General features: G+C 45.7%; 1 protein-coding gene across 2 annotated transcripts in view; it reads right to left on the bottom strand.

Moving 5' to 3' along the window:
- SCARF1 (scavenger receptor class F member 1) overlaps positions 1-3309 on the bottom strand; it is a 64984-nt gene extending 61675 nt beyond the window's left edge. The window contains exon 1 of one of the 2 annotated variants that reach the window (XM_030222600.1): positions 3125-3309. In XM_030222600.1, coding sequence (XP_030078460.1) covers positions 3125-3231 — 107 coding nt within the window. In that variant the 5' untranslated portion in view covers positions 3232-3309. The remainder of the gene's footprint in view (positions 1-3124) is intronic. The other variant, XM_030222601.1, reaches the window with a different exon arrangement.
- Between the last annotated feature and the right edge of the window lie 8721 nt (positions 3310-12030).

The raw sequence follows: 12030 nt of genomic DNA, 5'->3' as shown, positions 1-12030 counted from the left end.
GGGGCAGTAAAATTTGACCTTTTACCACATCTTAGTTTAGCACAGGAGTCATTAAACTTTGGTATCTGAAACCTTATAATTTGCTTTATTCATACTGCCATGGAGCATCTTAAAGGGGCTGGAGCAAACCCCTTCCTTCAAACTTCTAGATGGATAGGTGCCGGACTGGGAATTTGGCACCCTTTATCATCAATGCCCTGAGCCTCACCTGGTCCAGGAGGAGGAGGAGACTTCAGAGAGAGAGAGAGAGAGAGAGAGAGAGAGAGAGAGAGAGAGAGAGACATACTGGATCACAGGTAGTTGGGGGGGGGGGGGTGGCTAGTGAAAGGAGAGTGATACCAGATTGCTGGGGGGAAGGGCTTTATGACAGCTTTGCACTCAGTTAATAATGCCCATAATACCTGAAGCTGTCCTAAAGCCTGGCATCCTCTTCTGGTTTCACTTTCAGGGGAGAGGGATGGGGGCCAGTAACCACTGGACAGGACCAGCTTGAGGGACTGCAGCGCCCTCAACCAACTTTGGTATTGGCGGCCCCTCCCCCCAGTGACTCAGGCTCCACCCAGAATACGCCTACACACGCATTTCCTAAAGGTATGTACATGCTTGCCACTGCTTGTACAACTATGTGCATAACCCTAGGGTCATTTTATAAAAGCCCTGCTATGCGTGTAAAACAGGGGTTTATGCAGAGGAGACGTTTATAAAATTACCCCCAAAGAGACCTTAGTAGCAGAGTGGAGGAGTGGCCTAGTAGTTAGGGTGGTGGGCTTCGGTCCTGGGGAACTGAGGAACTGAGTTCGATTCCCACTTCAGGCCCAGGCAGCTCCTTGTGACTCTGGGCAAGTCACTTAACCCTCCATTGCCCCATGTAAGCCGCATTGAGCCTGCCATGAGTGGGAAAGCGCGGGGTACAAATGTAACAAAAAAAAAAGTCTGGAGAAGATCTGAGACAGCACAATAGGCAGATGCTAATGGGCAGACTGGTGGACCAAATGGTGTTGTCCAGCCTACATCTTTGATGTTCTATTTATGTGCATTATGAACTAACATATGTAGACCCTGCAAAATACATGGATCAATTTGCATCAGATCAATCCTCAGCCTTTGTGGCTAAATAAAACATGGATATGCAGTGCCCCCATCTGGATTCTCAGCAACGCTTATTCAGATAGAGAGGTGAGTGCTGACACAGTCTGCATAGCAATGATATTCACCCCCTATCCAGGATGAAGATAGGACAGCAGTGCTTCTAACTTAACTTTATCTGAGCAGTTATCTGAACAACGATCTGAATATTATCACTCTCCATATAGTTGCCAGCTGCATCCTTGCTATGCCTACGCTCTACCCCAGCAGCACTATCTGCGTATTGCCGAGGCGGTCTGTAAGGATATTCAGTGACATTATCCAATAGTGTTGCTGAATATCCATATATCCAGGGCCAGCTATAGTTTATTCACACTTGCTATACCGCTTTTGCTAACTTGCAGATCAAGGCGGTTTACAATCTAAAAAATACAAAGCTTATTGAGAAAAAGGAGCTACAAATTTCGACAGGAAGTAGCAAAATTCCATTCCCACAAATCAAGCAGACCAAAGGAAAAGCAGGGAAAGCAAACGAAAAGAAGTGACTGTAGAGAAAAAGCAGAAGAATAGCAGTTAGGATGGGAGAGAACGGAAAGAAAGATTGAAGAAGCATAAACCCAGTGATACAAGACTGCAATCTGCCTAAGAATGGAAGAGCCAAGGTTTTAAGGCAGATTTAAATTTTTTTAAAGGACTGTTGAGCTTGACTGGAAAGGGGTAAAGAATCCATAAGGATGGGGCAACAAAAAAGCTTGACATCTGGTTGAGTCCAAGAGGGCCTGTTTTGAACCAGGGAATACCAGGTGATGGTCATTTACAGAACAAAACAAACAAGCTGGGTAGTACAGGATCGTGAGGGATGCTAGGTATAGAGGGAGACCTATCCTAAGTGACTTAAAAGTGAGCATAAGAGTTTTGAATATAATATGCTGTTCAACTGGAAGCCAGTGATGATCTTGTAATGGGGGGGGGGGGGGGGTGACATGATCAAATCGTCAGGCACGAATGACCCTTTGTTCATTGTCTATGTCAGTATGTAACAAAGCAGAGGGAAAAAGAACCAGCACAACAGTGTAATAATGAGCCAAAAGAAGTACAGTCAGCCACAAGAAGATACAGAGAAAATATTTATTGAAAATCAGGAGCACTAGTTTTCAAATAAACTTTGTCTCCGTATCTGCTTGTGGCCGACTGCACTTCTTTTGGCTCTTTGCTATGTCAGCAAAATTTAAAAGGCACTTATGTGGCCAGCATTCAACATTTCTAAATATTGACCAGATAGTTTAGAGCAGTGGTTCTCAAACTTGTCCTGGGAGACCGCCAGTCAGTTGGGTTTTCATGATATCCCTAGTGAATATGCATGAGGCAGATTTAAATGCCTGTCTCCTCCATTATATGCAATATCTCTCATGCATAATCGTTGGGGATATCCTCAAAAAACCCGACTGGCTGGTGGTCCCCAGGATAGGTTTGAGGAGCAGTGGTGCAGTGGACTAAAAATCCACCTAGGCATTTTCAGCCTGTCTTTAAATATAACTCCTTGTTTACTTTGCATCAGTCCTGGCTAAGCTTTTGAAAACATACCCTGTAAAGTCTACTGTGCTTATTCTGTACACTTTGCCTAGCTAATAATGACCCTTATAAAAGGTTTTATGCTTTATGGTTTGTTAAATTTACTATGCCACTTGAGTTTATCAGAACACAGTGATTTACAAAATAAAACGATAACATAAAATATAAAAGTACACTACATAAAAATAGACAGGAACTAGGAAAGTTCACTAAGAATCACACAGAACTATTCACACCTGAAAAAAACTGTACGTAAAAAAGAAACAGGTAACACTAGCAAGGTACCAGCTGCTCCCCAGGGAGGAAGGGCCCAAAAGCTGCCACAAAGAAAAAAAAGGTTTTTAAATGTATTTTTTGCCAGTGTACATAATGCTGTACAGAACTCACACATGCTCTTACAGCAAAGAATCCTGCTGGAAGAGAGATAGGAGCCATTGGCTGGTGAGTTACTAGTTGGTGTACATACCTGTCAGACTGGCACACGTTCCTCCCACTGGCATCCAGCTCCTTGTCAGAAGAACAGACCACACACAACCAAAAGCTGACGCACAGCAGCTCCCATAACTTCATCATTCTATCAGGGACTGTGCCTGGTCCCGTCAACAGGACAAAAGTCAAATATTAAGGACAGAATGATGTCTCCTTTCTACCCAGTGCTCACCCACCTTCTGTTTTGCTTCTCCCTCTCTTTCGCTGCCTGTCAGCTAGCTGCCCTCCGACTGGCCTCAACTTCCTCCTTGCATTTTCCTGAGGAAACAAAGGAGGAGGCAACATAATTCCTCCCATTGAATCCTAGTTGGCATAAGAGAGAAGGGGAAATGCACTCACATTAAATATCTTATACATCACTAAGGAGTGAATTCTATAAATCACACCTAAAAAAATTTGAAGCAGAAAAACCCCTGCTTAAGTGCTATTCTATAAGAAGTGCCTGACTGACTGAGGGACTGGGTTGACAGACTGACTGGGTTCACTGACTGACTGACTGGCTTGATTTTCTGTTTGGATTGACTGACTGACTGGCTGACTGCCTGTCTTGACTAGATTGACTAACTAATTGGCTTGACTGACTGACTGACTGGGTCGACTGACTGGGAAGACTGCCTCACTGGGTTAACAGACTGACTACATTGACTGACTGATTGATTGGGTTAACTGACTAACTGGCTGAGTTGACCAACTGGACTGTTTCACAGGGTTGATTGACTGACTACGTTGACTGAATGACTAACTAACTGGCTAGGTTAACTGACTGGACTGTTTGACTGGGTTGACTGACTGACCGACTGGCTTGACTTTCTGACTGGGTTGAGTGATTCCTTCATTAGATTGACTAACTGACTGGGTCGACTGACTGGGAAGATTGTCTCACTGGGTTGACTGACTGAATGGGTTGATTAACTGACATGGATATTCAGTCAGCACTGAATATCCATGCATAGACTGATGGTCAGGTATCAGCCAGTGCTGAATATTCAGGAATGTATTAGGGAGGGCAGGACATGGCAGCAGTTGAGCACAGGTCTCTACTGAAGGGTCCCGCACTAGTACTGAGTACAGAGCCAGTCTTAGGCAGGGGCAAACACACAGGGCCTCATGTTCCCAGGAGCCTCATGGTGGCAGCCCTGGGTCCCCCCTCCTGGGTCCAGACAGTGTCTCTCTCCTCCTCCCCACCTCGAATCCATTGTCTCTCCCTCCCTCCCCTCTGGCCCAGCATATCTCCATTATCTCCCTCCAACCTCCTCCCCAGTCCAGCACATCTCCATCTCCATCCAGCCCCCCCCCCCCCCCAGCCCAGGACATCTCCATCTCCCTCATGCCCCCCCCCATCCCAGCACATCTCCATCTCCCTTCAGCCTCCCCTCGGCCCAGCACATATCCATCTTCCCTCTGGCCCAACACATGTTCATCTCCCTCCAGCCCCCCTCCAGGTTTAGCACATATCCATCTTGCAGTCCTCCCCCACATACTCCAGCCTATCTCCATCTCCCTCTTTCTCCCTCCCTTCCTCCCCAATGGGTCCCAACTTCTCTTTCTCCCTTCTCCCCACCTTGAATCTAGTGTCTCTCCCTCCCTTCCAGATCCTCTAAACTTGCCTCATCCCCGGTTCCAGCAGCAATTAAGGCCTTCCCTCTGCTGGATCCTGCCTGTGTGGAAACAGGAAGTTACCTCATAGAAGGCAAACTGCAATTAATAAGACCAGCCCTGGTCGAGTACTTCTGCAACAGTGGGGAAGAGTTAGGGTAGTAGCAGTAATGGCAGCGGAAAGGGAAGGAAAGGGATGGGGTGAGGAAGATGAGATATCACTCTATTGCCATACCACAGACTCCCAAATATTGCTGCCCTAGACAGACACTCAGTCCACCTAATGGCATGGCCAGCCCTGCCCCAAACCTTCACATTCATCCTTCCTTCTTCCCTCCTAATAAGAGTGCCTGGGGGGAGGTGGAAGCATATCTGTAGCACTCTGACAACCCTTTCCCAATTCAGGACTGCCTGACTTTCTTAGTAGCCTATGTACATACACTGTAAAAGTGAACAAAAAAACAAAACAAAATAGAAGTCTTGTCGCTGGCCAAAGAGTTGACAGCAGTGTAGCAAGAATATAATCCAAGAATGCTCTGTCCAGCAGGAGTCTCCCAATTTAGAAACACTAACAGGTCCCAAAGAGCTGGACCCCAATACAACAGCAGTATAATAGCTAGTGCATCAAGCACCAGTCAACTGTGAATATGACCATTAACAGAGGACAAGCTATCTAAGGGTTACCTTAGTTTGAGGTGTCTCAGCACTATAACGTATGAGAGACTGATGGTTGGATGTCTGTAACATGAAGTCACAAAGTTGTTCCTGCCATCAGAGGAAAATGGGGTTGAATAAGCTTGGAATGAAAGGGGATGCACTGTTGCTGGGAGATTTCAAGTTGCCTGAAGTGGATTAGAATGTCCTGTTGGTAAAATCGGAAAGAAGCAGAGAGATCATGGATGCCTGTCAAAGTGCTTTGCTCAGACAAGTGGTGACAGACCCCATAAGAGAAGGGCCAATGCTGGCTCTAGTGCTCACAGATAGAAGGAAGTATTTCCAACATCTGGGTGGGTGCCCACCTAGGCAATAGTGATCATCACACGATAAGAGCAAAAGCAGAGTGCAGATGCACAAAACTCAAAGTACTGGATTTCAGTAAAATGGAGGAATACCTGAAGAAAGAACTGACAGCATGGGTAGACAGAGGAGAAGTGGAAGCGCAGTGCTCCAAGTTGAAAGCTGCTATAAATATGGCAAAACAAATATTTATACAAGGAAAGTAAACAAAAACAAGAGAAACAGGAAGCATATATGGTTCTCCAAACGTATGGCCAAAAAAATAAGGGCAAAAGAGTCTTCATTCAAGAAATACAGAAGAACACAGCAAGGGAATCATGGAAAAGATTACTGGTTAAACTCAAAGAAGAGGGAAATACAGCTAGTGAAAGCACATGCAGAAGAAAAAATGTCTAAAAAAAATAGGTGAAAAGATCTTTTTCAGATATATTGCAAAAAGGAGAAAAGCTAGGAATTGAATTGTAAGATTAAAAGATGCTGAGAATGGCTATGTGGAGAGAGATGAGGATAAAGTGAATGTGCTAAACAACTACTTCTCTTCGGTGTTCATGGAGGAAAATCCTGGAGAAGGACCATGGGTGGCTGCCGAGGGAGTACCTGGCAATGCAATGGATATTGTACCATTCACGGAAGAAAGCATTTATAAACAGCTTTAAAATCTGAAAGTGATCAAACCTATGGGGCCAGATGGGATACATCCAGTGGTGTGCTGGAGCCGGCTCATATGAGCCAGTTGTTAATTTTTTAAAGATCTTGTGAGCCGGTTGTTCAGCACGGCGAGCCGGCTCCGGTAACAAGGTAAGCATGGCAGGAGGGCGCCACAAGCCATGCTTACCCTGTTTACCTAACCTCCCACCACTGCCCTCGTTTGCCTGCGCAGCCCTGGGGGGGGGGGTTTAAATCATTTTTATTACCTCTGTCGAAGCGGCCACATCATTGAAAGCCCTGCCCATCTCTAGCCTTCCCTTTGTGAGTTTGTTCCCTCAGACTCCCGCCTTCTGATGTCATTTCCTCTTTCCGTGAGGGCGGGACTCTGAGGGAACGAACTCATGAAGGGAAGGCTAGAGACGGGCAGGGCTTTCAATGATGCGGCCGCTTCGATGGAGGTAATAAAAAAGATTTAAAGCAACTGTAGCAGGAAGAAAAAGGGGGATGTTGGAGGGAGAAGAGGGCGGGTAGGTGGATATGAATGGGAGGGGAGGATGGGGGCGAAGGAGAATCACTGGACATGAATGGGAGTGGGAGGGGAGGGCAGGGGAGAGAGGAGAATCGCTGGGTATGGATGGCTGGAGGGGGGCAGGGGAGAGAAGAGAATTGCTGGGTATGGATAGCTGGAGGGGGGGCAGGGGAGAGAAGAGAATCGCTTGGTATGGATGGCTGGAGGGGGGCAGGCAAGAGAAAAGAATTGCTGGGTATGGATGGCTGGAGGGGGGGCAGGGGAGAGAAGAGAATCGCTGGGTATGGATGGATGGAGGGGGGCAGGGGAGAGAAGAGAATCGCTGGGTATGGATGGATAGAGGGGGGCAGGGGAGAGAAGAGAATCACTGAGTATGGCTGGAAAGAGGGGGGCAGGGGAGAGAAGAGAATCACTGGGTATGGATGGCTGGAGGGGGGGGCAGGGGAGAGAAGAGAATCACTGGGTATGGATGGCTGAAGGGGGGCAGGGTAGAGAAGAGAATCGGGTATGGATGGCTGGAGGGGGGCAGGGGAGAGAAGAGAATCACTGGTATGGATGGCTGGAGGGGGGGGCAGGGGAGAGAAAAGAATCGCTGGGTATGGATGGCTGGAGGGGGCAGGGGAGAGAAGAGAGTTGCTGAGTATGGAGGGGGCAGGGGAGAGAAGAGAATTGCTGGATATGGATGGATGGAGGGGGGCAGGGAGAGGAGAGTTGCTGGACATGGGTGGATGGAGGGGAGGGCAGGAGAGAGGAGGGTTGCTGGACATGGGTGGATGTAGGGGAGGGAAGGGGAGAAGAGGGTTGCTGGACATGGAGGGAAGGGAGAGAGAAGAAATGCTGGACATGGATGGAGGGGACGGAAGAGTGAGGAAGGAGACAGTGGCATTCCTAGGCTGCCTGACACCCGGGGTGGATCGCCAATGCGCCTTCCTTGGGTGCAGCACGGTCACACACCCCCGGCGAAATTACCCCCCCACCAGTGAAATTACACCCTCCCCCCGGGTGCATTTTTACCTGCTGGGGGGGGGGGGGGTGCCATGCGCCTGTTGGCCGAGTCCGCTCATTCCCTCCCTGCTGCTCCCTCTGCCCCGGAACAGGAAGTAACCTGTTCTGCGCAGAGGGAGCAGCAGGGAGGGAATGAGCGGATTCGGCCAACAGGCGCGCGGCACCCTCCCCCCCCCCCCCCAGCGGCGTGCACCCGGGGCGGACCGCCCCCCCCTTGGTACGCCACTGGAAGGAGATGAGATGAGGGAAAAGGAAGAGAAGGAGAAAAACTGCACATGGATGAAGAAAATAGGCATAAGCTGGATCCACTGGACAGTCAAGTCTGCGGAGGACCCAGCTTTAACTTATGGATGTAGGGCAAGAAATGAAGAAAGGCGGAAAGTAAAGATATAAATGGAAAGGAAGCCCTGGAAATGGAGTTAAGGGGACAGGTAGCAGCAGAATCGGATACTGGGCCAGCATGATCAGAAAAAAAAAGTCACCAGACAACAAAAGTAGAAAAAATAATTTTATTTTCATTATAGTGTTTGGAATATGTCCACTTTTAGAATAAGGTGCTCAATGTTAAAAGTTTATATTTATTTACTTATTTATGGCATTTTATCCCACATTAAACATGAATTAGATAGGAACCTGGGATCATTTAATTTTTTTTTCCTGGAGAGAGTAATGCATTGCCCCCCCCCCAGGCTCTCTCCCTGGCTTTAGCCAGCTCTGCAATATGGGGTGGGGGGCGCAGAGGTGGATGGGGGCATAGAGGTGGATGGAGGGGGGGGCGCAGAGGTGGACCGGGGAGAGAGCCTGTTGTTAAACATTTACCAGCACACCACTGGATACATCCCAGGATAATGAGGGAGCTCAATGAAATCCTGGAAGGACCTCTTGGAAGGATTTATTTAATAGAACTTTAGAGGTGGGAGAGGTTCCATGGGATTGGAGACGAGTTATGTGGTCCCTCTTCACAAAAGTGGGGACAGAGAAGAAGTAGTAAACTACAGGTCAGTGCCTCACATTAGTGGTAGTAAAAATAATGGAGTCACTGATGAAGGAAAAGATAGCTAATTTTCTAGAAGCCAACAGGCGACATGGCACCTGAGGATAAGGCCATCCTTGAGCACGGTTGGGTTGGTGTCCCACTGGTAAGCAGCCTATTTATCCATTTATTGTTATGTTTATATTTTGTGATTGGGTTCCATTGATGTGATATTTGCTGTATTATATGTGATTTCATTGTAGTGGTTCTGATGGCTTGTTCCTCCTGAAGAAGACATACAAAATGCAGTCTCACATTGGGGAGCTGAGGAACGAACGGTTAATTCTTTTGACTAACTTCCTGTGCCCTGGTTTGAATCTCTGCACCGATATTTCAATCTGATGCAGGGATTGAGGTGACTTGTTATTGTTAATTAAGTGAAGGCCAAGATAAATGTTAACAAGTTGCCAAGCAATATACGTATGGACTAATATCTCATTTAAGGAAAGGTGGAATACCTCCAGATTGTAACAGGAGCGGATATAAGTCATCGCTATATACATGGATTGTGGACTATCTATTTTAAATCACTTCGGCATTTGCTATTTATGGACCTATAGAGTTCTTGACAAATAGTGAAGTATATTGCTGTGACCAGTTAACAGGTGTTAGCAGCATGAGTGGAAGGTGCATATGTGATAGGTGTGTTTGTGTGTATGAATTTAACAAAACATATTTTGTTAAATATTTGTTGTATTCTGGAGTATTATATGGATAGTATTTGTAGTTAAAATTTAATGCCATGAAGTGCAGAGTGATACACTTGGGATGCAGAAATCCAAAGGAGATGTATCAGCTAGGAGGAGAGAGATTGATAAGAACAACTCAGGAGAGGGACCTTGGGGTGATGGTGTCTAAGGATCTCAAGGTGATGAAACAATGCAACAAGGCGGTAGCCATGGCCAGAAGAATGCTAGGCTGCATTGAGGGGGGTATAAACAAAAGAAGAAAGGAGGTGTGGATGCCCATGTACAAGTCGTCGGTGAAGCCCCACTTGGAGTATTGTGTTCAGTTTTGGAGGCCATATCTTGCTAAGCATGTAAAAAAGACTTGAAGCAGTTCAGAAAAAAGTGACGAAAATGGTATGGGGTTTGTGTCACAAGATATGTGAGGAGAGACCTGCGGATCTGAACATGTACACCCTGGAGGAAAGGAGAGACAGGGGTGGTATAATACAGACATTCAAATATTTGAAAGGTATTAATCTACAAACCTACATTTTCCAGAAACAAGAAGGTGGTACAACTAGAGGACATGACTTGAAGCTGTCGGGGGAGGGCGTGTGTGCAGAACTCAGGAATAATGTCAGGAAGCATTTTTTCATGGCGAAGGTGGTAGATACCTGGAATGCCCTTCCGCAGGAGGTGGTGATGAAAATAGTAACAGAATTCAAAAATGCATGGGATAAGAACTACCTAAATTTCAGAAAATTATTGAAATCAGTATTGTTTAAGAAGGCTTATTCCCCAGGTTCAACCTAATTTAAATAAATCTCTTACCATTAATAAGATCCAAGGACACTAATTACTTGTTATTATCTCATGCTTATTGCTGTTTAATTGTTATTTCCTATCTTATTCTCAATTTGTATAATTTGTTCTTCTTGCACTGTACCCTCACTACAGATTTATGTAAGCCATTTTGAGCCTGCTATCAGTGGGAAAATGTGGGATATAAATGTAATAAATAAATAAATAAGGAACCACTGCCTTATGCTATGAGTTTATCTTGTTGGGCAGACTGGATGGACCATACAGGTCTTTATCTGCTGTCATCTACTATAACAGGTTTCATCAATAGAGGAGAATCAGACTAGCATTCATGGTGTATGCTGGCAATACTCTTGACAAGGAGGGCTGAGTGTGTTCATATTACCTTCGTATTCATTCATTGCATTGGTTATCCATCGAAGTAGAGTTAAGTTTAAGATTCTTTAGTCTTCGTGGCAGTGCACCAGGGGCAGCACCGTTTTTCAGTATCCATTTTCACTATTTATGAACCTAATGGATAGCTCCATTCCTCTTACCACTTGGTATTGATGGTATCAGCACATATCCATTACAGTGAGCTTAAGGCTTTTGCTCATACGGAGCCGCATCTTTGAAGTATGATGCCTTTTTCACTTCCTTTTGAAACTAATTATTTGATTTTCCACAAGAAAGTGTGGCTCTTTCTGTCTAATTTGTGATGTCCTGGAATTCAGCTGCTTTGCATCAGTAACAGAATTCTGATTTGTTATTATTACTGGCAGGACTTTTTGTTTTATAAAGTTGGGCAGGTGGGGGTTGTTTAGTGATTGTACATTTGCAATTTTTTAATTTGTACCACATCTTGAGTTTGTTAGTAAGGTATGTAATCAAATCTAAAGAAAGAAAGTAAGGAATTCTCAGCAGAATTTAATGTACTGTGGTACACCAATCCCCTAGTCTGTGCCTACAGATTGAAAGGAAACACCTTTTTCCTGTTCTAATCTCCACTGGGCAGATCCTTCCTCCTTTTCTGTGAAATCGCTTGGGGCTGAAGTTTCGACCTTTTCCGTTCTGGAAGTGCAACTGTCACATAGCAACCTTCCCCTACTCGATGCTCATCTACTGGCAGGAGGAGGACCGTGACACTTCCCAGCCACACCTTGCAATGCTGAAACAAGCTTTATAATATACAAATTAGAAAAAAAGATATTATATTCCTCAATTATCTATTGTTGTGCTGGATATCTTTGAGTTGTATTGTACTGTTGATTTGGTATTGATTGGAACAAATTAGGTTACTTACCTATAGCAGATGTTCTCCAAGGAGAGCAGAACTTGAATCCTCACTCATGGGTGACATCACTGATGGAGACCAGTGTGTAAAACAGCACCCCGGCATCTATTTCCAGAAGCATTTGGGCTGTCTCATTGCACATGCTTGCTTAGGCCCACCTGCCACTGTTGCACTAGCTAAAGGAACACAACTCCTTGGGGAGTGGAAGGGTTGTGAATATTCAAGTCCTACAGTCCTTGGAGAACACCTATTTCAGGTAAGTATCCTTGATTTTTCCAAGGACAAGCATGAC

The sequence above is a fragment of the Microcaecilia unicolor genome, chromosome 13 (assembly GCF_901765095.1).
Source record: "Microcaecilia unicolor chromosome 13, aMicUni1.1, whole genome shotgun sequence".
NCBI lineage: Eukaryota > Metazoa > Chordata > Amphibia > Gymnophiona > Siphonopidae > Microcaecilia > Microcaecilia unicolor.
Note: the sequence above shows the minus strand (reverse complement) of the source record. Positions and strands in the feature narration are given on the sequence as shown.